The 27,959-nt window shown below is 35.7% G+C and overlaps 1 protein-coding gene across 1 annotated transcript; it reads right to left on the reverse strand.

The window, feature by feature from the left end:
* Positions 1–259: 259 nt before the first annotated feature.
* CIBAR1 (CBY1 interacting BAR domain containing 1) lies at positions 260–27,885 on the reverse strand. The gene is made up of 8 exons (XM_045896247.3): positions 27,752–27,885; positions 26,951–27,185; positions 24,363–24,431; positions 23,324–23,425; positions 19,307–19,411; positions 9,697–9,810; positions 3,764–3,883; positions 260–2,069 (listed from the first exon to the last, which is right to left on the reverse strand). The coding sequence occupies exons 1-8, from the start codon at positions 27,775–27,777 to the stop codon at positions 1,980–1,982; spliced, it is 861 nt and encodes a 286-aa protein (XP_045752203.1). The 5' UTR covers positions 27,778–27,885; the 3' UTR covers positions 260–1,979.
* Between the last annotated feature and the right edge of the window lie 74 nt (positions 27,886–27,959).

Genomic DNA, 27,959 nt, shown 5'->3' on the forward strand with positions numbered 1-27,959 from the left:
TCAAAATTTATGCGGATTTCAACTGCACAGAGGTCAGCATCCCTGACCCTGGCATAGTTCAAGGGTCAACTATATCAGCCAGTTTTGCCTCCTCTCTCCTACTCCCAAATATATCAGGTACACTAGGAGCATACTGGTTCTCTAGTTTAATACCCAGTGGCATTTTAATTATCTTAAAGCCAAACATTTTTGTCAGAGGTATCTGAAAAATATAGTTCATGTCTAGAAAATAAAAATAATCCCACAAACCAAGAGGTAGTTAAGAATCATTATATTGGGAGTACACTTTATCACTTAGAATAAGCAGTGGCTAGAGCAGTGGCTCTTGGTTCACCTATCACCTATTAGGCAGTGACCCCATTACCTCCATCTTTGTATTAAATGTTAGTTATTACTGAGCTGCATTAGATACCATATATTTATGATCTATAATTATGAATTAACGATATCATTTATTCTCAATAACCCTAATAAACTTAAACCTATTTTGGAGATAAGAAATGGAGGCCTATAGGCTAAGTAACTGGTCAGGTTACCTTTTTTTTTTTTTTACAAGGAAGCTGAAAGGTTTTTACATTTTTAAAGATGGTTACATTTTTATGTGTATGTGCGTGAGAAAAGCGATAGAAGTTTATTAAGTGAAGATACAGAAAAAGCTCTCAAGTGAGAGGGGTCCCAACAGGGTTGCTGATGAGGGTCTTTAGGGTTGGTCTTTTATAGAAAGCTAACCAGGGCACTTAAAACCTTTTAACATCTCTATTGATAACACCTTCAATGGCTTACTTCCTTTTTAGGTCTCAGTTATTCTTTGTTGGTCACAGGTGATTATCATAAAGACACCCACCCCACCCACCTAGGGCAGGGTGGTCCTTCACCCCACCCCACCCCACCCCACCCACCTAGGGCATAAGTACCTATGTTACTAGCCTTGATTTCGTTTCTCAGCCCACAAATTATAAAAATATTTACTCTAGCCCTTTAAGTTTGCCAACCTAAGTCTGGTCTAAAAGAAACTTAATTTTACATTGCTTAAAGTATTATGTATAGTAATCCTTTTGTCTTTTTTTTTTTTTAAGATTTTATTTGAGAGACAGCACCAGCAGGGAGGAAGGGCAGAGAGAGAGGGGAGCAGACTCCCTGCCGTGCAAGGAGCCCGATGTGGGACTCGATCCCAGCACCCTGGGATCATGACCTGAGCCTAAGGCAGACAGACGCTTAACCGACTGAGCCACCCAGGCGCCCTCCATGATGTTTTCTTAGGCAACATTCCACCAAATTACAGCTTTCCAAAAGTTGTAATTTTGTGGATAATTCCTTAGTATGATAATCATTTTCATTTTAAAACCAGAATCAGGCTGAGTGTAACTTTCTTTTTGAATCTAAAATTTACGCTAAATTTTAATCTAAAATTTAAGACACTGATACTTTAGTGTCCCATTACCTTTAATCAGAAGAAATAACAGTCTTGTTGAAAAGTAAATTATCAAAAGCAATGAAACTTAAGGTTGTAGTAAAAGTGAAAAAAAGGAAAGGAAAAAAAACCCTTGTCTTTTTTTTAAGGCTTTATGGAATAGAATTTGTATTTAATCAGAATGACTAAAGACCCTTTTTTGGCAATGAAAGCAAAAGAAGCAAGTCAAATTGTTAGATCTCTTGTTTTTTTGTCATCTACTTATACTGCAACCACAACTATGTATAGTGCATTAATAGGAAATACTTTTGAAATACATAATTTTTTTTTAAATGTAACCTATACAAAAATCACATACTGTTGGATAGGATGTTGAAATGACTGGTGTGTAATATTTTTTAAAACCTTCATTTTTGGTCAGCACAAATTTCCTTTAATTTTCATTTCCAGTAGGACTTCATTTTGAGGTTTAATGTGTATGAAGCCAGTATAAAGTTTTACAGTGTAGTAATTCTGGATTCCAAGTCATTTAAGATGAAACCTGAAAGGTGAAGTTTACTTAAGAAAATTAATTTTCTTCTTCTGTAACATCTAAGTCTTCATCCTCTTCATCATCATCATCTGCCTGTTGATCCTTTCTTAGTCGACAGGTAGATACCTGTTAAAAGTTAACACATTAAAAAATATATTAACTTAAAATATTTTTACATGCTTGGTATCTTTTTAATATGCTCTTACAGAGAAGGGCACATAGAACATGTATTTCAGGAAGATAATTTCTAGTAATGAAACTTCCCTACGAATTAATGTACTCTAAGGCTGAAAAGAGTCACAGTTTTTTCATTCATTTATCATGTTATTTTTGAGCAAAAATATGAAATTAACCATTAGATTCCAGTTGGATACCAGCATTTTAATAACATAAAATACTTCAGAGAAAAGGTACAGATTCAGGATATTATGGCAAATATATTTTAGGTTAAATAGTTCTTGGGTCACAAAAATAGGCATTTCAATGAGAATCCTCAAAGGGATAACAAAAACTCCCAAGAATATTTCAGCTAGGTAGCTGAAATATTAAAATTTAATACTATGATTTAAATGGAATGAGTTGAGAATCTGAATTCACTACTTGGCTTTAAGTCCTGACCATTGCCACTTGGGTCGTCTTGCTTCAAACCTTTCTTGAGGGCCATCTGGTAATATCTGGAGACACTGCTGTCACATCTTAGGGGATGTGTTTGTGTGTGTTACTGGCATCTTGTGGGTAGAGGCTAGTGAGGTTGCTGAACATGTTTAGAATACACAGGATACTACTCCCCATTCCCTTGCCAAATTATCTGGCTCAAAGTCAATAGTGTGGAGGTCAAGAAACCCTGGAATGATGTACTTTTAAAGTAGTACACAGATGTTAGCTAATTTTGGTAACATTAGCTCGAAATAGAAACAAACTTTGTATGTACTATGATACTAGATATATGGAACTTAATGTGTAAGGCACCTTATGCTGGAATGATAAAAATGTAAGTTGGTTGGGGGAGAGAGGCATACATAGAAAGCAGTAAATAAATGAGTAAACAAATGCTTAGAGGAGAACCAAATGAAAATAGAAGGTATTGGGTCACATTTACCTAAAATTTAAATTTTGAAAATATTTTGCTCAATTTTGAATTCTGAATGCTGGGTATGAAAAAGTGTATAGATCTCTAGATCAGAAGTTGGCAAGCTATACCCCATTTTGCCTCCTGTTTATGTAAATAAAGTTTTACTGTAACAGCCAAATTGACTTGTTAATATACTGTTTATGGCTGCCCTTACTTGGGACATAGACCATATGGCCCATTTTTTTCTGTGGCCTCTTAGAGAACAAGGTTGTTCACCCCTCCCAGTTTTAGCCACCAGGTAACTCAGGTTTTCTGGGTGTGGAAGAAATGAGAAAATTGACTCTTACCTAAAGATAATGTGCTTCTGTATCTAAGATAATGTTCAGCAAAAGATCTTTTTTAGGTATAATTTTCAGTAAGTCATGATAGTGGAATTTTTAAACCCTAAGCAGTTTGACTTCAGAATCTGTGCTCTTCATATTATACTGCAGAATAAATCTAGATTCGCATTCTCTTGTCCTTTTCACTTCTGCTCTCACATGTTCTGCTTTAGAGAGTATTATGTGCTATAGTATACAAGATAAAGAGATAAGAGAGCTGCGCCTAGTGTAATCTTCCATTACTTTATGTAAGAAGGTAGGAGGGTAAGTTATATTAAGTCAGGACTTAAAGGAAACATTTTTAGTACTGAACACCACCAAAGGCAGCTGCTCAAATTCCTTTAAATTATGTATGGTTTCTAGCTTACCTGTCCCGTTCCAGATACACACTTAGCTGAGAGTGATCTTTGAAGAGGTGACTTTGAATTTGCTCTTACAATATCTAAACGGGATGCATAATCTGGTGGATACAGAGAATTTCGGAAAACCTGTTGGAATGATAAAGCAACATTATAAAGTAGATATCAAACCCTGGAAATCCAGAAAGCCATATTAAGTTCCTCTTGGTTAAGATTTTTTTTAGCAACTTAACACATTTCCTCCGCAAAAGCTCATCCACCCACCTCCACCTCCCAGGACAAAATTTCTATTACTCTTAATTAAAAAAAATTAAATACAAAATATATATTTTTAAACATTTATTTGAGAGAGCGCACATACAAGGGAGAGGCAGAGGGAGAGTGAGAATCCCAAGCAGGCTTCATGCCCAGCGAGGAGCCTACTTGGGGCCTGATCTCATGACCCTGAGATCATGACCTGAGCCAAAATCAGGAGTCAGACACTTAACTGAGGCACCCAGATGCCCCAATACAAACAGTATTTTAAGTTGTAAAGATGAAAGCTAAAAAGTTTATTTGAGCCAGGTAAGGTGACTATGGGTCCTCAAACCATCACGTGAGAGCTTTTGCTGAGGAAATGTGTAAGTTGCTACCCTCAAAGAGGATGTTTGCCAGTAGGGAGGCTGCAAGTCAGTCATACCTTTGATTCTTTGTCTTCTGCTTATCTCAGCTTTTACCAATTTAACTTGATTGCAGTATTCTGCTAGTATTCACATAAGAGTAAGTTGAAGCCAGTATAATTTATGCATTCCAACTTCACTAGAATCTGGAATACCTTTGTTGGGTTTTTTTCCCTAAAGCAACAGTTCCAAATACCACTCTCTTAAGCCTGTCTATATCTTTTGTCTTCTCCCATTTCTTTAACATACAAATAGGTAAGGTTATCACATGTGAATTTCTTCAGCTTCACTCCCTTTTTCCTCAACTCTTCACCCTCTCCCCCAACCCCCTTTTTAAGCAAATGTCATTCTGATTCTTTCCAAGGCGCATATTTCATATATGCAAAACTTGAAATCATAAAACAAAAGCTTGCTTTCTCCACAGGTTCCTTCTTCCCCCAGCAAACAAGTTCAAGATCAATCTTTTTTTATATTCAACTTCATCTCTTATTTGTCAAAAACATACAAGTAGGCTTTCACCTTCCACTGAGATTGCTCCTGCCAGAAACCACCAAGGTCATCTTTCTGTCTTGATCTTTACTGACCTTGTTACGAAACTTCTTTTCCATGCATGCCATCTCTAAACTCTTCATGTGCTAGCTGCCCTACTTCTTCACATCTCCTTTTCTACTGCTTATACCTTGAATATTTTTAAAGGGTTTCCCTTAGGCCATGTTTTTTTTTTTTTTACACCTTTTTCTGAAAGATCTTATCTATACAGCATTTAAAGCCTACCTTTCAAGGAATTCTCTTTGGGCTTTCTCCTGATAGCCATACTTAGAGGCCCAACTACCTTCTGTTCTCTTAGACCAACACCGTCTAGTAGAACTTTCTGAGATGATAGAAATCCTTGCTATTTTGTGCTGTCCAAAAGGGCTACATGTGGTTACCAAGCCCTTGAAATGTGGTTCATATGAATGAGGAACTGAATTTTTAACTTTAGCCACATATGCCTAGTGGCTACTGTGTTGGACATTGTAGTTCTACATTTCACCTTTACAATGAACGATGTTACCATACATTTAGTAGACCAAACTAAAACCCTGGCGATTGCCCCTCAATTTCTCATCTGAGATACTTCTATTTTAATTTATTGACTCTACACATTTTTCTTTATAGTTTACTTAGAATTAGCTTACTGAAGACCAAAATATATTATTAAAAAACTTTCTGGCTCCTGACTACCCAGGATCCAAATTCCTTAGGTGACCTGCAAGGCTTAAGATGACTCAAACCGACCTATCACTCTTCACTTCTAGTCTATGTACCTATATGTAGAACATATTCTATTCTGCCTTTGCAATACTGATTCCTTAGAATTCCCCAGAATTCCAGCAAACTCATCATTCAAGAGCCAAGTCAAATACCATCTTCCGCTTTCTCCTATTCTCTAGTCAATTTCTCCTAGTGTATTCTCTAGCTCCTATTGTTCATACCCTCAATACAGCTTTCATTTCATTGTTCTGTAATTACATATCTCTCCTACTAGCTTTAAGTTCCTCTAGAGCAAGGAGCCCTGTTTTATCTTTTCAACTCCTTCCAGCTTAAGACAGTAACATGATAAATGAATGATGTTAACATGACCTTAATCCCCATGTTTTTTGGGGAAAAAAAAACCCCTAAGGATGTCTCTACACATTTCTTTAAACTTTAGAGAGGTGCAAGACACCAAAGAAATTGATGAGACTTAGACCCACAGGTGAGACTTGTGTTTTAGGGCACTTCAGGCATGCTAATTAGATTATTTAACATGTTACTGAGGACTCGGTATTATGTTTTGGTGCCAGATATGGAACACTGGCACCCTGGTATTATATAAAAACTAGATGACTCATTAATCAACTGTTACTTGGAAAGGATATATTTTTGTTAGAACAACATTCCTTTTTTAACTGTTCTAGCAAAGATGAAGTTAAAAGTGGGAAATGGAAGACAGTATACACCCATGAGATAAAAGTCTAAACCAGTTAAATACTAAAATTAATCTCAATGCAAAACAACAGACTTACAGGAATATTTATTGGCAATAATGCTTTTCCCAATATGGTCCAAGATCTCTTCTAGGAGTGAGTCTCAAGATGTTCTGAAGTGATTGCACAGAGATGATCTTTTGAAGGGGAAATGAGCCTGACAATGCTTTTTTATGTGAAGAACAAATAAGGTAAGATGGTCTGTAATATAACTAGATGCCTAACTGCAAAAAAATTAGCTGCTGCCAGATTAAGTCTCAGCAGTTCTTGTAAAGCATGGACCACCTAAGAAAAATAGCAAGTTCTTTCTCTGTTTCTCTCTACATATTTTCTCTACTTACTTCCAAGAAACCCTGTATTTAAAGGATCCTTTTTCTTCTTGGTACCTGTTTGGTATCATTTTACTTCCCCTGGTCTCACAGCTGTCCCTAGACTCCTCTCCTCTCCACGCCAATCTCTATAGGCATAATAGTAACAGTTTATGCCTATAGTTTGTTATGCTTCAGGATCTTTGTGTATCTATCTGTATCCTTTGCCTGAAAGGGTTGCCAGGGGTTCTCCTACATACACATCCCTCAAACTTCTCATTGAGAAATCATTCTTTGATTTCTCCAGACTATTTAGAATCCTCCATCACATATACTTACAGCACACTATATTTTTTATGAGACTGGTCATATTATAAAACTTAAATAGTTTGTGCTTCACAGATACTCTGTTTTTTACAAACTGAAGGTTTGTGGCAACCCTGCTTCAAGCAAGTCTATCGGTGCCATTTTCCCAACAGCATTTGCTCACTTCGTGTCTCTGTGTCACATTTTGGTAATTATTGCAATAGTTTAAACTTTTTCATTATTATTATTACTATATATATGTTATGGTGACCTGTGATCAGTGATTATGATTCACTGAAAGCTCAGATGATGGTTAGCATTTTTTAGCAATGAAATATTTAATTCAGGTATGTACGCTTTTTTAAAGATCTTATGCTATTGCATACTTAAGAGACTATAGTATACAACATTGTATATTAACTCTACGGGAATTAAAAACTTAAAAAAAGACTATAGTATAGTGTAAACATAACTTTTATATGCACTGGGAAACTAAAAAATTCATTTGACTTGCTTTGTTGTGATATTCCTTTTGCAGAGTTCTGGACTGCTGCAATCTGAGGTATGCCTGTTAGTGTCTGAACTCCATGGTAGATTTTTAAGTTTTTGCTTTGACAACTCAGACCATTTCTAACTTATAATGCTAAATCCTCAGAACTTCAAATGCTGCCTGGCATATAACAGGTGCTCAACAAACAGTTGTTGAAGGAACATTTAATGAGGTAAATACTGTATCTCCATTTTAGGGATAAGGAAGCTGAAGTATGAAGAACTTGCTCAATACTGCCCCACTACAAAGTGGGGAAGTTGATACTTTGTCAAAAACTTATCTGCCACACAGCCCTGAGATCTTTAGTTTTTATGAATCTCTCCTCTCACAAGCTACCTAGCTAGCTGATTAAGAATAGTAGTAAGAGAAGTGGTGTGACAAAAAACCTAACTAGGACCTCTGGAATGAGAAGGAAAATCTTAGGGTCCAAAAGAATTGAAGGAACTTTAGTGACCATTAACAAATGGCATCTCAAGGGCATTTTAGAAAAAAGGAGAATGAAAATACTTGTAAAGAGGATTCCAGTCTTGTAGGAAAAGGGGATCAATTCTGAACCTGCCACTCCATGCAGTGTTGTGTCTTGTAGGGAATGGTGCACATTACTCATCAAGAAGCACACTTTTCTTCGCAGGATAGAGAGGATGCAAACACAGTGTCAGTAGTCAGACTTCTGAGTTTGGCTCCCAGCTATATTACTTACTAGTTAGGGGACTCCCTGGGAAGTTTCTTAACCTCATTCTGCCTCAGTTTTCTCTTCCATAGAAATGAGGACAGTAAGTACTTCTATCAAAGTTGATGGGAGAATTAAAATATAATTAAAATGCATAGATCAGTAGATGTCCAAAGTAATCATTTTATAAACATTTGCTATTTTATTATTTTACAAATGACACATAAAAGCTTGATCTATTTTTTAAAAAAATAGGACATTAAAGGAGTGAAAATTAAGAGATCTTAGCTTTAGTATTTGGAAAGACTGGACCCTTAGGAAGCCATCTATTGATAAACAATAAACAGAAATATCATGTATGCATAACTGACATAAAACTGGGAGATGAGATTTTGGCACTGGAAAACCTATACACACATATTAAAACATGTGCCTTTCTTCATTTTAGTCAAGCTGTAATCTGATTTTACTGACTTAAGTTTCCTGGAACCAATGGAGTAGTGAGAAGAGAAGGCCCAGGTGTGCTTTATGATGGACAGTTAATAAACAACTCGGGGAATCTTCACAATTGCCAAATGGCAGACATTCCCAAATTCTATCACTTAGTAATACAGAATTCTGGCTATATCTTGAAACTACCTGGCCTTTTCCCTTCTACTACAGAGATAAAATGTGGACAAAGTATATCTCCAATATTTTACCTGTTTTAGCAAAAATACTTTTCTGCCTTTTTTCTTCCCTTTTAGAAGATAGGAGGGTAGGATATTTACTCTTCAGATGTGCTTGCTGAAGCCAGGCTTAGATATTTAAATGCTCTAACATTAGTTGGCCAATTGGATTTGCACTGAACTCTCAGTACAAAGCAAGCCTTATTATAAATCTACATTTACTTCATAGCATACTGATTAAGAATCCTGATTCTGCTATTTATAGCTAAGTGTCTATGGTCAAGTTAAGTTACTTAAAGCCTCTAAACCTGTTTTTGTAGCTGTAAAATGAGAATAACAACAGCACCTACCTTATTATAGGATTGTGTGAGGAGTGAATGAGAAAATTGATGTGAAGCTTTGGGTATTCTGCATAGCATAAAGCACTCAAATGTTAGCACAAATCATTGTTACTGTTAGTATACTTAAGTGACTTACATCACCAGTCAAAATGATACATTGTTTCACATAATGGCCTTATTAACTAGCTATTAATAAATTAACTCTTGGAACTTTACCATGGTTAATTTGAAAAGTTAAAAACACATACTTAGAAAATCATAAAAGTTCAGCTATTTGGGACTTCACACAGTAAGATAAACCACTGTAGTGCTCAAAGTTATTTTACTTTAAGTTATTTACTTTAAGTTATTTTTACCCACACAACCTAATGCTTTCTTTTAAATATGTCCATCTTAATAGAAGAACTGAACTTGGATAGATATAGTCCTACCTCCAAATCTTCTTCTTCATCAATCTTTTGTATGTTTTGGTAGGCAGCAGTGTAGACCTCTAAAGCTTTGCCATGAAATAACATTTCAATAGTGATAAATTCTGAAAATATAGTCTAAAAAAAAAACAAACAAAGATTTGAATTTAAACAATCATATGAATTTGTGAGTTTAGTAAATTTATTCCTTACTATAGTCTTGGCATTTTATGAAATACAAAGGTATCTCTTTTTCCACAGGGCAAATGAAGTACAAAAGATAACGGAAATAAAAATAGTTGGAAAGACCTTTTATAGCACAACCTTGGAAATTATACAAAATATTTCCTATCTGACCATTTACTTCCCTCTTATTTTTTAAGTTAGTTTTTGTTTACCTTGTAATTGACATTTGTGATAAAAAAAGATCTGACTAAAATGTATATACCATTATGTACTACTCTGTCACCATATGTTTAGAAGTATTAGATAAAGCAGGTCAGTTCTAAACCTGGTATTTTGTAATTCCAACTGATGTTTAAACAATAGAATGTTTTTTAGACAGGAATTATATCCCATCATATTTCTATGTGTTCTTGTATTCTCTAACCACAAAAGAATTACTTGGTAATTATATTGTTACCACTGATAATAGCATCATGGATTTGCATAGAGCCTTCCAGTTTACAAATATATAACTTGCCTAGTGTTGCTCACAGCTAGAATGTTGAAACTGATTCTTCAAAGGTTACAGTTCCTGCTTACTGTACTGTGCTATTCTTGCTGGAATCAATCATTTCTTTCACAAATAAACTGCACGTAAACCCTATGAACTTGATAACTTATGACAAGGAAGATGATGCACTAAGAGAATGAATGAAGGTGTACATGTTGATCTAAGCAGGGGTGAGATAGTCGGTAGGTAAGGAAAAGGATACAAACCAGACAAGTTTTCAATAAAATAGGATCTTATCCTTTTGTTATCTTGTCCCTTATCAAAATAAAAAATCAGGGCATTAAAGTAGAAAGAAGTGGGCAGAATAAGAATAAGGTAGAAAATACTCAAGCATTGTCTTTAAAGGGGCAAGAGAGAAGAGATGGGTTATAGAAGACAAGAGTCAAATATCCATTTCTCTTCATTCCTGCTCTCCTGTGTTTACTACCCAGATAGGAATGGTCCTGTACTTTGGAAGACAGTGTTAGTTATCCCTTAGTGTCCTTTAATTCCCCCACCCCCATCTCCATTCTTTCTTAAGGATTAGAAGAATATTTAAGGGAGTACTAATAGGTTTCTGATCACTACTCAATGTAAACAGATCTGTAGCAGAAAAGTATCTCTTCTGGTCTGCAAAGATTGGGCTCTGGGGTAAGACACAACTATGACTCAACAGTGACCCTTACTGTCAATTCCTGTAGGCCACAGAGGATTCTGGCATACTGCAGTGGCAACTAATAAGCAGCATTATGCCCAAGAATCTCCGGATATCCAGGAAATACCTTTGAGGTGAATTGGCTTGTGATTAGGACTGGGACTTAGAGACTCACTTAGTTGTCAGTCTTCCTAAGGTAGCTGCCTAGCTAGAAAGGAGTCGAGTGCCCTTTAGGAGTGTGGAAACTCCTAGAAGGAAAACAGCAGAACTAGGAGCCAATGATAAGCCAAAATACTGAAGACTCCTACTTAGTTCTTGGTCTGCAGCTCATTTTAGGTAATGGGAACAATCAAGCACAGGCTTACATTTTTCCTTCTGAATCTTAAATTTAGAGATTTTCTACATTTAGTAAATAAAGAACTATACAAAAAACTATAGACATAGTTTGACTTTATTTTTATTCAAGGCTGGAACAAAATTTTTTCATTTACTTAGGCTTAGAATTATACAATAAACCCTTAAACTTGTTTCAGGTAAGTACAGAGGGAGGTTGGAGAAGCACATTTTACAGTGTTACATAGTCAACTATGTTTTAGTTTTTCTTGGATATTTACAGACCATCTGTTTACTTACGTGGATAGAGAAGAGAAGGTGTTTACCTTATGCTATAAAAGTACCTGAGAAATAAAATAGCCTCAAATAAGGGATTAAGCTTAATCGATTAACTCAAGTGAGATAGGTGTTACTCCTATTTTTAAATATTTCCACAAATGACATTCTAAATCTTTAATAGATACACTATTTAGTAACTAGTGAAATCCAAACATTTACAACCTTATTACACCTAAATCTGTAGATTTAGGCTTAATTCAGTTCTATTCCACTGTGGTAATTTTGTGGAATATGTGAATATTTTAAAATATTTTTCAAATATGTGAATATAGTTATTAAATTTCTCATGGTCAAAATCTCTGTGTCATCTCTGAACTAAGTTATTTAATACTAGCATTTTATAGGATTTATATTCCCCTTAGCACATAAGCCCTGAAAAATACGTAGATATGTCTGTCAATACATTATTTTCTTTATTCATATCCTCTAATTAGAGAAACTACTGCATTCTCATTTTAAGACACTGATCAACTTTTAGTCTGTTACCATTTTCCAATTTCAAAATTTAGCTTTAATTAGTGATAAGTACTTTACAAATTATCTTTATAAATGGCTATTATTTACTACTTAGAAGGTGGGGGGAAATCACTCTCAAGTTTTGTGATACTTTGGTTTAATCTTCTATGGTTTGAACTTTTATTTCTTGACAAAACCTGTATTATAACACCTAAATAAGAGGAGAATGGCTCTACTGATTTTTTATACTGTTTATTTTTCTGTCAGAAACAGTAGTGGGAAATCACTACTGGTACTGGTAACCTAGTATCCCAGACTTGGAATTTTTGACCCAAGAGTCAATGAAGCCTAAAGATTATCACAGAGGAGAGTTATATCTCTGAGTATAGTCAGAAAAGAATACTGCCAATCATACTCTTTCTAGTTAGGATTTCATAAAATATCCGAAAATAGGCAGAAGGAGAATAATAGCAAGGAACATTAAAAGTTAGGTGACAACTAATGTAAGAAAGAATATAAAAAGCATGTTTTTGAAATAAAATATTTTCAGTGAATGACCAGAAGGGTGGTAGAACTTTCTAGGAACCAATCATAATTAGAAATAATTTTCCTCAAATAAATACAGCTAACTTTCAGTGATCTCATATAATCTTATCTGGAATGGGTCAGTATGATCAGGGACAGAAGCATTAATGATTTCTTTTTTTTCCCCTTTTCAATTTTATTTTGTGTGACCAGAAGGCAATTTGGGCACATACTTAATTTTTATTGGTGGGGGATGGGGGAGTTAATCTGAAATTCTTACCTGTTGGAAGTATTCTGTAAAGCAGGGGAGTATAGTAGTTAAGAATATAGGCTCTGGATTAAGATAAATCTGGGTTCCAATCATGACAAACATAAGAGCTATATAATATTAAGCAGTTTATATAATATGTTCTTTTCCCTAGTTTTTCTCATCCTTACAATGAGGATAACAACAGTACCAACCTCAGAGGTTTTGGGGTTAAGGACTAAATCAGATAATCCAAGAAAAAGTACAGTATGGTAACTGGTTTAGAATAAGTGCTCAAAACAAGTTAGCTATTTTTATTACTCAAGAAGTACACTTGCTAAGTTAGAAAATGTTCCTTTTCCTAATATTAAAGCCTCCATAGGATTTAATTAGCAAGTAAGACTTCTAACCAAAAAGTCATAAAAGGTCTAACATTTTGGCAAGTAAAGGGGAAATAATGGTTCTCCAGAGTAGAGGCTATTCAATAAATGATGTCAAGAGAAATTTTATCTACTTGAAAAGAATGAAATTAGATATCTACCTCATACCATATGCAAAACACAACTACCAGATAAAATGCTTAAATATTTAAAACTTTTAGATATCACAAATACTAGAAGAAAATATAAGCAAGTATTTATACAAACTTAAGGATGAAAACAACCTTTGTAAGCATGACACCAAGTCAGAAACCAAAAAGGAGAAGACCAACAGATCTGGCAACAAAAATAAAACTTTAAGGCAAAAACACACCATAAACAAAATGGGAAAATACATTTACAACATATCTTCTCTATAATATAAGGGGTTAATTTTCTCAATATAAAGACTTTACAAATTCATATGAAAAATACCAATATTCAATAAAAATATAGGCTAAGGAAAAATGTGGGTAATTTACTAAAGAAGAAATGTGTCATTAAATATATGAAAATATTCCATCTTAGTAGTAACTGCAAATTAAGATGACACTGATTCCTTCACCTGTCAGATTAGTTATTATTAAAAATACTGCTACTCTTCATTAGTACACTGGGTTACTCATGCAAGGTTTTGTAGAAATGCTAGTTAAAATTTTGTGGACATAAGTTTAAAGCTTTGTGGACAGACGGTATCAAAATTTAAAGGGTGCATGCTCTTTGAATCAGAAATGCCACTCTGGTAATTTATCTGAAAAGAATAACTGGATCAACAAAAAGGCCAATGTTTAATGATGCAATGAGATTTATAATCGCAAAAGTAACCTAGATATCCACCAATAAGGACTGGTTAGATAAAGTAATACATCCATAGGAAAATACTATGAGGATACCAAAAAGGATGATATGCATCTCTTTTTCTTAGCAAATATGCCCATGATATATATTAAATTTTAAAAAGTGATGCTACATACAGTGTGGTTCACTTAAATATAGCTCTATGTACAGGGGAAATGCTATCATGCTCCTCATAAGGATGTGAGGAGTAAATGAGTTTATCCACATAAAATGCATATAATATGTGACATAGTCAATACCTAAGAAAATTTGTTATCATATCTATTGTGTATATGTGCATAGAAAAAAAACTGGAATGATATAAACCAGAATGCTAACTGATTATTTCTGAGTAGTAGGATTATTACATTTTTCTCAATAATTTTGTGAAAAAAATTTATCGTGATTTTTATTTAGTTGTAAGAAAAATAAAGCATTTAAAAATTAAATTTAGAAGATGTTTCTTGCTCACGTTAGCTACTTTGCCACATTCTCCGTTCTAGGAGTCACCTCTGGTCAAGATCTTTTCTATAGATCTGAAATTCCCTTGACATTCACCCTATAACTGATGACTTTTCCGATTACATGGGAAGCAAATGGGACTGTGATTTTTTTTTAAGAGAGAGAGGAGGAGGAATGAGCAGGGGGAGGGGCAGAGAGGGAGAGAGAGAATTTTTAGCAGGCTCTATGCCCAGCATGGAGCCCAGTGTGGGGCTCCATCTCCTGATCCTGGGATCATGATGTAAGCCAAAATCAAGAGTCAGGATTTTTAACTGCTTAATGGACTAAGCCACTCAGGCACCCCAGGGACTGTGATTTTTCATTCACATTGTGTACAATAAGTTCCATAACAACTTTTCTCAGAAAGACAAATTTTTTGCAAGGTTCCTATGAAAAGTATCTAAAAATTGTGCTACCTTGCTGATTAATGCTGCTACCAAAATTCAGATGGACTTGTAAATTAAACCCGCCTCGAACACAGTAGTACAGTTACCAGCAGTGCTCACTCATTCTGCCCCGTGGGAGGTTAAGGAAGGAGCCAGAAGCTCTGTCCCCATCTGAAGCAGTAGCCTGATAACAGGTAAGAATGAGAATGTTCTGATGTTTCTCTCAAAATTATGAGTGGCATCAACGATTTTTACTTTTCTAAGAATTTTTCTCATAAACAGAAATGTGAGACATGCTTAACATCAACAAAGGGGGGCAATAATGTAACTCTTTTTGACTTGTCTTTGAGGCTTCTGGTATGGGATTTGTGCATCCCTCTTCATCATAAAAGATCTCAAATGAGGCCTGACTTGGAAAAGAAACAATTTGATACTGAGGAGGAAAGATGTATAAAAGGGGAATTCAGAACCATAACAGAGTTCAATATCAACCTCTGGAAACCATTTCTGGAAGTTTGCTAGATCATGGGGGTCTGCATTTAAAGTGTAGGTCGTCACAGATGACATAATCTTGTAAGTAGAAAATCCTAAGCGATCTACTAAAAAACTATCGGTGCTAATAAATGAGTTCTGCAAGGTTGCAGAATATAAGATCAGTGTGCAAACATAAATTATTTGTGTGCATTTGCAATGAACAATCCAAAAATGAAATTAAATAAACAGATCCATTTACAATAGCATCAAGAATTACAAAATACTTAGGAAAAAGTTTAAGAAAAGAAGCACAAAACTTACACTTTGAAAACTACAAACACAGTTAAAAATACACTAAGGAATATTTAAATAAATGGAAAAATATCCCATGTTCATGGATTGGAAAAATTAATTTTAAGACGGCAGTACTCCCCAAACTGATATACAGATTTGATGCAATCCCTACCAGAATCCCACTTGACTTCTTTATACAAACTGACAAGCTGATTCTAAAATTCATACAGAATTGTAACAGATCCAGAATAGCAAAACAATCTTAAAAAAGAACAAAGGAGACCTCATACACCCTGATTTTAAAATTCATACAAAGCAATGCTAATGAAGATAGTGTGGTACTGGCATAAGGAGAGACCTATAGATCAATGAAAGACAAAGTCCAGAAATAAAACCATTTCAACAAGAGTTCCAAGACTATTCAATGGGAAAGAATAGCTTTTTCAAAAATCGTGCTTGGGCAACTGGACAGTCACATGCAAAAAGATGAAGTTTAACCTTCAGTTCACATCATACATAAAACTTAACTCAAGTGGATCAAAGGCTTAATTGAACCATGAAAACTATACAACTATTAGAAGAAAGCAGATAAATCTTCAAGATCTCAGATTTGGCAATGGATTGATAGATAGGACAAAACAGAAGCCACAACAACAAAAAATACATTGGACTTCATCAAAATTACAAATTTTCTGCTTCAAGGAACACCAAGATATTGAAAAGAACCCTAAGAATGGGAGAAAATAATTTCAAATCATAGATCTGAAAAGGGACTTGTATCCAGAATAGATAAAGAACTTTTACCACTCAATAATAAAGACAACCCAATTAAAATATGGGCAAAGGATCTGAATAGACATTTCTTCAAGGAAGATATACAAATGGCCAATAAGCATTAGTAGGGAAATGCAACTGAAAACCACAATGAGATACCATTTCACACCTACTAGGATGGCTGTACTGAAAAAGTCTGATGAACAGCAAGTACTGGTGAGGATGCAGAAAAATCTGAACCCTCATATTACTGGTGGGAATGTACAATGGTGCAGAAGTTTCTCAAATGATTAAAGATGGGGTTACCATATGATCCAGCAATTTAATTAGATATATATGTAAGAAAAATTAAAATATATGTCCATACAAAAACTTGTACATGAATGTATCATTAATCAAAATAGCCCAAAGGTGGGCGCCTGGGTGGCTCAGTTGGTTAAGTGACTGCCTTAGGCTCAGGTCATGATCCTGGAGTCCCTGGATCGAGTCCCGCATCGGGCTCCCTGCTCGGCAGGGAGTCTGCTTCTCCCTCTGACCCTCCCCCCTCTCATGTGCTCTCTCTCAAATAAATAAATAAAATCTTAAAAAAAAAAAAAATAGCCCAAAGGTAGAAACAACCCAAATGTCCATCAACTGATGAATGGATAAACAAAATGTGGTTATATCCATATAATGGAATATTTGGCCATAAAAAGGAATGAATTACACTGATAGGATACATGTTATGATATGAAAACATGTATATAGCTAATATACATATAACATACATATATATAGCTAATAATGAAAGCATGCTAAGTGAAAGAAGCCAGTTATAAAAACCATGTTATGATTCCATTCACATGAAATGGCCAGAATAGCCAAATCCATAGAGACTTCAGATTAGTGGTGGTTACTTAGGGCTGGGGTGGGGATGGGAGGGTTGGGGTGTGGGAAGCAGCAAAGTACTAGGTCTTACTTTGAGGTGATAACAGTGTTCTAAAATTGAGTGGTAATGGCTGCACATATTGGAACACACTAAAAACCACTGAGTTGTACATTTTAAATGGGTGAATTGTATGGTGTATGAATTCTATCTCAATTTATTAAAAAGTAGGTTTCTTCTTGTCTTACATTTTTGGTGACCACCAAGAGACTTCCTTCCAGGGGCATAATACCGTAGGCAAAGAGAAAAGCTTGAAAGCCCCTTTCTTCTTTGTGCACCCTCCACTCTGCAGTCCCTCTATGTCCTAATGCTTCAGGAATTATAGGAATTGCAGTTGGGAATTCTGCACTCACTCACTCTCTGCCCATTTTGTAACTGGTGGTTGCTCAGGGAATTAAAAACATCTGTAGAGGTAGTCTGAACCTGAAGTGAGCCCAAAGATCAGAGACACAGACTGCCACGTGTAAAAGAAAATTTTGCGGGCATGAGGAGCAGTGGTGGATCCACGTGAGGAATCAGACTGCCACCACTAACGAAGCCCTTAGGTGGCAATGGAATCAAGCATACCTCACAAGTCTCCATTCTCATCGTTCAGATTAAAGCTAATTATTTTAATAACCTTCCTTTCCCCCTCAATTTAAGAGATGATGTCAGCAAGTGTAAAACATTATATCCCACCCACACTCTCTCACCTCAGTAAATTGAGTTTGTCTCAGGGCAGCTTTCTGAGATGCTCTTCATGCATTTACACAGCAGAGTGCAAAGTGAATTGAGAGGCTTTAAAAACAGGTTTTTGGTCTTCAGGACCAAACTAGAGACCTTTGAGCATGGCTATCAGAAAAATCAAAGTTCTGAAATTGTTTGAAACTATGATGGGGGGTGGTGGGGAAGGTGCAAATGAATGTTAATTCATGGACTTTAAAAAGGAATGATTATTAAGTGGCATATGGTGCTTATTTTATTGATAAGAACATAACTTTTGAAAGCAGGATGTTTTCTTTGTTAATAGTTATAAAATGACAAAAATATTTTTCTTTAAAGCTTGATCCTGGAAAATTTGCAGTGAGCCAAAACACATCCTAGATGACTTGTTTTAAAGGACTTACTATGGTCACAAGCAATCCTCCAAATCTGTCCAGGTGCCTATGAAAAAGTCACTGAAGACCTTCTGAAGTCCATGATCCCAAGGGTGTCAAATCTACTGGCTTTTTACAATAAAATAAGGCAATTCTTGTGATACCATATCATGGTGGATGCAACTTTATGTGGTTGGCTACTCTCACCTATTCATTTATTTGATAAGATGTAGTTACTAGAGAGTACTTAATGAGAGTGTATTATAATGGAAAGCACAGATGTTTAAAATACATAATTGTTTATAGTTCAGATTTTTGGCTATGATACTTTGGGTAAGTTACTTTATATCTCTGCTTAAATTTCATAAGATATGGATAACACCACCTCATTCTTATGAGGTTGCTATAATATAAGATTAAAAGATAATACATATTTGGTGCCTGTAATAGCACTGGATGCACAAGAACATAATAAATGTTAGTTTCCTTTGATTAAATAGTACTTGTGATAAGCTGAGTATCTGAGGAAATGGGAAAATAACATTTCGTATTTCTTATTTATAGTATCTTTTTCATATAGACTATGGGCTAAAAAAATTAGTAATTTAAATTTTTTACACATTTAAATGAAACAATAACATTAGAAAACATGTTTTGAACTTTAAGTTACTTTATTACCTTTATATCCTTTATTTTCTGCTTTTCAAAATTGTCAATAGTTTCCTCCAGATGACGAGTTGTTCGGGTAGCATCCATTGTAGCTCTCTGCAATTCAGTTTCTGCCTGCAAAAGAATTCCCCAACCAAAGATAAAAAAAAATTCAAGTTAGAATCCATTCAATTGAGTCTATTTGTAAATGTTACCATTACACTACTGGCTTTTTGGCATAACAACCGTAAATTGTTCAATAGTATATTTTACCATATAAAGTAAGATGATTTATATAATAAGCACGTGCAGAATAAAGAACTTTAAATCTGTTAAGTGACATGATTCCTGACCTCACACGAAAGAAACCAAAACTCCTTCCCTTTCTTCCTACAAAACCATTTTTTTCCCTATATTACCCTTGGATTATTTACTGTAAAACAATTTTATACATTTTCTACTGCTTTCACCTATTTCACTGTCTGTGTCATTTATCATTCTATTCTTTTTCTTCTCATTCTTTCCCCTTTAACGCTTTCTCTCCAAAAAAGGACCCATGACTTAAGTAATTTTCTAGTTCTCCAAATGCATTAAATGTTTCTAATCTTATAATATCCTAATCAGATATGGCAGAATATATACTATAAATATTTATTTCAGCACGGGGTATATTTGTATATTCTTCTTAGAAGCTAACAATATGACACTGTTACCATTTAGTTAGTGCTTAGTACAAAAGATATATATACCAGTAACAAATTAGATGACAACTCTAATGCTTTGCTTCATATATTGTAATGACAACACTCATACTACTGTATAATCAAGTGGTAGCCAGCAGCCACATGTGGCTATTTACATTAAGATTAAATGAAAATTTAAAAACTATGTCCTCATTTACTCTAATTGCATTTCAAGAGCTCAATAGCCATATATTGCTAGTGGCTACAGTAAAGGGCAGAACATTTCCAATCTACTCATGTATTTCTCTTAAAAAAGCATCTCTTACTTTAGAACAGTTGTTGCCCAAAAATATTTAAAATATTTTGTTAAACAGTAGAGGTTTTAAAAAACATAGCCTAATTTTCTGATTAAATTCTTTCTAATAGTTTTGTTTCCTATACTAATGTAGTATATTTACTCAAAAGTATCAAATATCATCCTTTAATAATTAATCCATGGGAAAAATGTGCATTTGTCATCAAAGTTTAGTGACACATATCATTCTGACATTTAGCCCTTGCTTTCAAGAAAAGATATAAATTGAAATAAGTAAAAGAGTTTACTATAAGGATCCATTTCTTGACACACCACTTTATTACCCACCTGTGACTGAAATTTTTCATAAAGGAAAAAATACATTTCAAAGAGAACAATTTTTTAAATTAAAATCATATGCTCCCAGAATTATATAATCTTGCAATTATACATTAATTATAACTTCATAGTGATTATGTACTCTTACATTTAGATTAACTCAAATGAACGATTTTAAGATACTAAGTGTAAAAGAATATTTTTATACGTATGTGTGTGTACATTTGCCATATAGGGTGTAAAGTTTTTTAAAACCATATAAACTTTCAACTTTTTTTTTTTTAAAGATTTTATTTATTTATTTGACAGAGACAGAGACAGCAAGAGCAGGAACACAAGCAGGGGGAGTGGGAGAGGAAGAAGCAGGGTCCCCTCTGAGCAGGGAGCCCCATGTGGGACTTGACCTGAGCCGAAGGCAGCTGCCGAACAACTGAGCCACCCAGGCGCTGCTAAACTTTTAACTTTTAATCATACCCAGTAATCAAAAATAATTTTCTATATTGCTGGGCTTGAGATTTTTAAAAATATACCTTCATCACAGGAAATTCAAAAGTAAAATAGAGCTCCTTTATAGATTCGTATGAAAAATTTCTAACAGTTATTTGATGCACGTTAACCTACTAATGAGAATAAGCAAGCAGACTGACTTCTTAATACTATTACATGTGACTCATATAGTTCTTCACTTGTGACTACTTCCTTTTGACTTATGTCTTTGCCCTCCCCATTTTATTGATAAAAGAAACAGTTTTAAAATTTAGATGGGTAGGCAGAATTGGCTAAACCAAGGGAGAGTGGGGAAGCAGAAACTACAGCTGGTACATCTTACTCTTCCACCACCCTCCAGCAACTACTATTTGTTTCTGAAAGTCTCAAATCCTTTTACTTAGGCATAGCAACTCACCCAAAATTATACAGCTATTTTTAGCAAAGAGGATATGGGTTTCTATTTCTTCTTTTTTTCTGAATATTCTTCAAAATCCTATAATGGGTCAAGTTGAGTAGCAAATGCTTTTGATTAAGATACTATGATATAACTCTGAGTAGAGGTATCAGTATATTTAATGAAAAAATGGCTTCTGAAACGGTGAGCCAGAGCCCTGAGATTCTTCTTTACCCCATCCTCTTCTATCAGTGCTACTCCATGTTATTTTACGTACTGAACTTTAACATACCTCTTTTGAATTGTCAGATGAATTTTAAGGGTCCATCCTGGTAAATATTCTGTAATGCTATGAGTGGATATTTTTATATTTATATTGAATACGTTTATATTTAGATTGTCCTTTATTTTCTACAATAGTCTTAGGTTGTCAAAATCCACTCACTTTCCCAGTGAGCACAGCAGTTCACCTACAGCAATAATCTATTCCTTTGTTGTATTTATTTCCCCCCATGGGAACCCAATTCTAGTTTCATCTACAGTGTAAGACTACCTCCTCCACGGCAGTGTTCACAACAGACCATCTAAGTCAGAAACATCCTTGTCTTAGGAATATTCATTTCTGTGTTGAGTCTCCATACCATTACCCGATTCAATCCTACCAACTACTCAGGATTCCAGATGTGACATTTTTCCTGCCTTTATGTATTTTTCTCCAAACAAAACAATAAAATTTTGACCTCTTTCTTAAAAACTGGTGACAACCTGGTCTCTCCCTTAGTCCCTAGTTGTCAGTCATAAATTTTTCATCATTCTCTGGTTTGCCTGACTTGCTTAAAACCCAGACTCCATAATCTAGTTGTAGATCTTAAGCCTCAATGAGATGTTCCTGTCCCAGCCTCCAATGGGCACTTCCAAGCCCTATGGCTGCCCACTTTTGTTTATTTCAAGGTTGGGCATATGTACCTTTGGTCCAAAGGAAGGAGGACCAGGCAATTGGTATAGCCCCAAATCACTGCTCAAGGGATTCCCCTCAGGAATGGAGGTGCTCTGCAACTTCAAATGCCCCCATAGAGCCACTCCTCCTGTGGTTTCTGGCTGAGCTGGGCAGTAAAAACCTTTAGGAAGTAGGAAGGAGACATAAGAAGGAATGGGAAAAAGAGGCAGCGGGATAAATTAGTACTTTCTATACAATTGCACTTATCCCAATTGCTGGCAATTAGCCAGGCACTATTTTCTATTTTTTAGTCATGAACAAGGCACATCATTCTTAACAGAAGAGCCTTGTTACAGTAGACAGCCCTATCTAGATCCTTTTGTGTCCAGCTATGAACCTCAATTTTACTCTAGAATCTCCTGAAGGTCTTTGGCTGCTAGTCCTAATTGTGGTTTCACATTGTTATTGTTTTTAAAGGTGAAAGGAATTATACTGGGGAAAAATGACTCTTCCTTCCTTTTCTCAAAAGTGGGGCAGACAGGGCATTGATATATTGGATTCATGATAGATCTTTAAGTTCATTTTAAAATTAATATTCAGTCATCATGTGAAAAAAAACCTCAGAATTCTGAACTTACTTTTTATAAAAACATCAACGTTTTAAGTGTCTTTTTTTTTTTTAGTATCTATTCTGGAAAACAATATGAGGGGATTGAATTAGGTGGTGTATTCTCTTTATAATTAGTTGATTTCTATAATGAGAATTTGTAAATGCATGTGTTTCTTTTCAACCTTTATATTAAAATTTTCTGCAAATTTAAAAGCAGAAATGCGTAATTTCCATATATATTTACTTTTGTACAGCATACCTTACAAAACATTTTTTTAAAGATCAAAAGTCAAAGGATACAATAACATGTCGATCCGATGGATTTCGCTGACGTGTTCTTTCTAACTGAGTTAACTGTTTAGCTTCTCGATTCCTTGCTGTTAATGTTGCTTTGAGGTCATCCTGAAAATAAGCATTTTTGATTAATGAAAATCTCTGATTTAAGAAATAAAATATACACACTCTGTTTTAAGAATGGGAAAACACTCCTTGTTTGGTCCAGGCATTACCAGCACAGGAATTATTACTGCAAAATTAGTGTGTGGTCTTCGTGTGAGAGTGTGCACATGTGTGTTTCTTTAACACCCTCTCAAATAATGACACAGACAATTTCAATGCAAACCTTTGACCACATATATAATTTTATATACATACATATAAAATTTTGATTGTGGTGGTAGTTATATGTGTATATACATTTGTCAAAACTCAATGAACACTTAAAACAGAAGAATTTTATTGTCTGTAAATTATACCTCAAAGTTGGTTGAAAAAACAGAACTTGGGGTTGTAACATACAGTATGGTGACTATAGTTACTAACACTGTATTGCATATTTGAAAGTTGTTAAGAGTACATCTTAAAAGTCCTCATCAAAAGAAAAAAAATTTCTAACTATGTATGGTGATGTATGTTAACTAGACTTGTGGTGGGTATTTCGCAATATATCCAGCTACTGAATCATTATGTTGTACACTTGAAACTAGTATGTCAGTTATACCTCAATAAAAAAATACAACTTTGTCATACTCACTTCTAGTCTACATGTTATTGCCTGCTTTAAAATGAAAAATATAATCTTATGTTCATTTAGTAAAATAAGTTCTTCATGACTATAAATATTAATATTTTAAAGTTTCTGTAATAACCATAGCAAGGTTTACTTCGTAAGCTCATTAAAAATATTTCATTATTCACAAAGTTCTAAGAAATGATGCTTCACAGAGTGTGTAAAAAACTGTATAAACTACGTTGTAGTTTTTATTAAGAGGACAGTTATTGGAAACCTCATACTCTTTGCCATAATAGTTAATAATAGTAGGAAAATGAATTTACTTACTCGTTTCATTTTTACAATGGTTCCATAAGCTTTCAAAGGTTCAACTACTTTGGCTTCAAGTCTTTCAACCTATTGAAAATTATTATAAAATATAACTGAAAAGAAACATAGACATATCAAAATTTAAATTCTGAAATAAAACCTGGGCTATTTAACCTGAACATAATTATTACACAAAGTAATGTTTTAAAATGTTTAAAATGTCACAGTTTATAAGTAAAAGAATAATCACCAGCAATTGATAAAATTCAGAATCTAAACTCAAACACAATAAAAGCTGTTAAGATGTAGAGTAACACTGAAAGCAGAAAAGCACCTAGTATGCAATATGGCAAGAAAACATTTCAGGTTTCTAAGAAATTTATCTCTGCCATACGATCATCTCTGTATTATTTTTCTTCATTATAGTAGCTTTTGGGTAAGTTTCAAGACATCTCACATATTAGTACAGCTACCAATTTCAGTGTGTTTAGCATAGTATTGGATATTTTACATATATTATCTCCGAAATGTAATAGTCCAACTTTCCAGATAAGAAAACTGAAGCTGAAAGATACAGCATATTGAAAAAATTTAAAGCGACACAATCCTCAAAGCAAAAAGAACTGTATTAGCTGCAATCCTTTTCTCGGAAGCCATTTGTAAATTACCAAAGCTTGGAGAAAAAGATAAATGGTGTCAGTGTTGCTGAGCTGTCAAACTGCATGGTTGATCTTTTATTTAGAATTAAACTGTTTTTCTTCTTTTTTTTTTTTTTTTTAAGATTTTATTTATTTATTTGAAGAGAGAGACACAGCGAGAGAGGGAACACAAGTAGGGGGAGTGGCAGAGGGAGAAGCAGGCTTGGCCGAGCAGGGAGCCCGATGCGGGGCTCGATCCCAGGACCCTGGGATCAGGACATGAGCCGAAGGCAAACGCTTAACGACTGAGCCACCCAGGCGCCCCTAAACTGTTTTTCTTAAACATTACGATTTTTATCACGTTTTGAGTAATTACTTTCTTTAATAGCACTAGTGGAAGGCACAGAAGATATGGGCTTTTTAAAGGCAAATATAGCATAAGAAAAATAACTCCTGGACATTAAAATTTTCTTTATCAGGACAGGTAACACAAGATGACATTAATTGTTTAAAATGAACATGTATTATTTTTGCAGCAGGAAGAAGGCTTTTTTTGATGATACATGTTTATATAGTACATTTCATTTCATATTGATTTTTCTATAAACAAAATGTATATGAATTTTTCACTTTAAAAGATTTTAGGAAAATGAAAAAAATCAGGTTCTCATTGAGCATTTAAGTATTAGGAATCCTAAAATCAAAACCATGAATACTCAGGATAGTTTCGTCTATCTACCATTTCGAATAATCCATACGCTGATTACTCAGTGCAAGGATTATTCAAGTCTTTTTTTTCTGTTCTCCTTTTTGTCGCCTACCTTTTTTGTTCATTGTTCATTAGCACCTCCACCATTTGGTAAGCAAGGGAAATAAAAAGGAGAACAAATGTAAATCAATTCACTTTGCTATTTGATAAATAGCATAAAGCTTTTCTAGAAAGGGGCATTGAAATTATTGTCTTAACATAGGATTTTAGGGTTATCAGTGAGTATATATTATTTTTGAAGTCCCCAGTTAATGTGTAACTCAGAGTTGCTTGTTTATTATAGAATATCATATGACAAGAACTCAACTTTTCCCAAAAAGTACCCCCAAATGTAATTACTACTCAAATTTTGGTACGAATAACAAGTATAGGTTCAAAGATCATTATCTTCACTTTGTTTTTGTGATTTTTTTTGATGACGGAAATTTCTGTATTAGGCTTTTAAAAAGTACCAAAAACACTGATGAGAGGAGTACAAGAGAAGCAATACAGCTTCTAACTGGGCAACTTCTAACATTTAACCTGTATCTTGAAAACTAATATAAATATAAGTGAAGGTGCTTATGAGGTATTAAAAGTAAAAACGAGCTTTTAGAAAGAAAACAATTACAACACCACCTTCTTCCCTCCCTTCCAAAGCAAAAAAACCAAAACCAAAAAAACCAAAACGACCCCACAGTCTCACTAGTACCTATGATATCAATCAGTTAATCAATGCTGCTTTTTTTTCTTTTTGTCAATGAAATATTGGTCAACTTTCCAGAGCATTGAAGCAACAAAGATCTCTTGTCCGTTCATTACTTATTCACTCACATTACGACTCTCAACATCTTCCATCTCCAGACATACTTTAAAATATACTTACGTGCACACCAGACACAAGTCATGCTCCTTTTCTTCCCCATGGGTACTATGTTTACTACCCCTGTAAATAGCCACCCCTTGGCCAAAAGCTGGCAAATGAAGTGGGGAAATTCAGGACTTCAGGGCACCCTAAAGTTTAGTTTGAAAACGGTAAAATCACAAATCACAGGAAGCTTCCCTCTAATAGACTCACAAAATGTTACATGAAAATGTACGTTTATCATCAAGTGTGCGTTCGCCACTGCAGTTAGGTGGATTACAAGTGAAAGTCTTCACGGGTTCTTCATCCACTACTTCAGGGCTCACTCATAACAATGACGCTGTGACCTCCATACCTCTGCTTGTCGATAATCCTGAAGTTTGGCAAACTCATCAGCAAAGTTTTTCAGGCCCTGCTTTAAATTTGGGGTCTCTGTAGAGGCATACACGTTGATTTCATTCACCAGTAGATCTGCTTTGTCTCGCAGTCTGGCAGTTTTCCGCACATAAGCAGCAAAGATTTGGCACAGCTCTCCGAAATGCTTCTCCACATTTGTGACAGCATCTTGCAGTTGTCTGGTTTGAGCGTCCCTAAAGAAAAAAATAACACAAAACGCAAATCATTCTCATTAGAGATGAGAGGGCTTCATCTCCACGTTAATTTGATATGCAAACATTCCCGGGGCATTTTGCAGCTTCGAAGGCACAAACCATCAACGATCCCACCATCTCCGAGGGGCGGATTCTAGTCCTCTAGGTCCCCTTTTGGGGCCTGGCCTCAATACCCCCGACAGTGTAGGCGCACGAAGAGGCCGGGCTCTGGCCAGCCGCGCCGCTGTGGGGCGGCGGATGCTAGGGCTGCTCGGCGAGGCCTGGGCGCCCCGCTGCCTCCCAGCCGTCTGCACAGCCCGCGGCCATGCGGGGCCCGGCGCCCGGGAAGCGTGATCCCCGAGATCGCCCATCCCACCCCTGGCCTCCGGGGCTTGCTGCAACCAGGGGGAGGTAGGCCCCAGAGCGCAGCGCGCTCGGCCCAGACCCCGGCCCAGGCTCGCAATTCGGCACGGAGGCCCCACGGAGAGAGGCTCCACTTCCCCTACCCGAGTCCTCGCAAGGGGGGAGGGGGTGGCCCCGGTCAGCGGAGGCCCCGGGGCTGTTACCGGTTTTCCATGCTGCGCCTCAACATGTTGCCTTGCGCACGGCCGGGGACCCTGATCGGGGCCCAACGACCTGGGCTCGGAGGCGCCCGACCGTGCGCCGGGGCGCGAGCCGCCGCCTCCTGGAGCCTGAGAGCCCGCCCCGCGCGCCGCCGCGCCGGTTCCGGCGTTTCTACGGCAACGCGGCGCGTCCCCGGGCTCAGGGCCCGAG

This window comes from Mirounga angustirostris, unplaced genomic scaffold (genome assembly GCF_029215605.1).
Source record: "Mirounga angustirostris isolate CCGP_5_RB_7025 unplaced genomic scaffold, mMirAng1.0.hap1 SCAF_4, whole genome shotgun sequence".
Lineage (NCBI taxonomy): Eukaryota > Metazoa > Chordata > Mammalia > Carnivora > Phocidae > Mirounga > Mirounga angustirostris.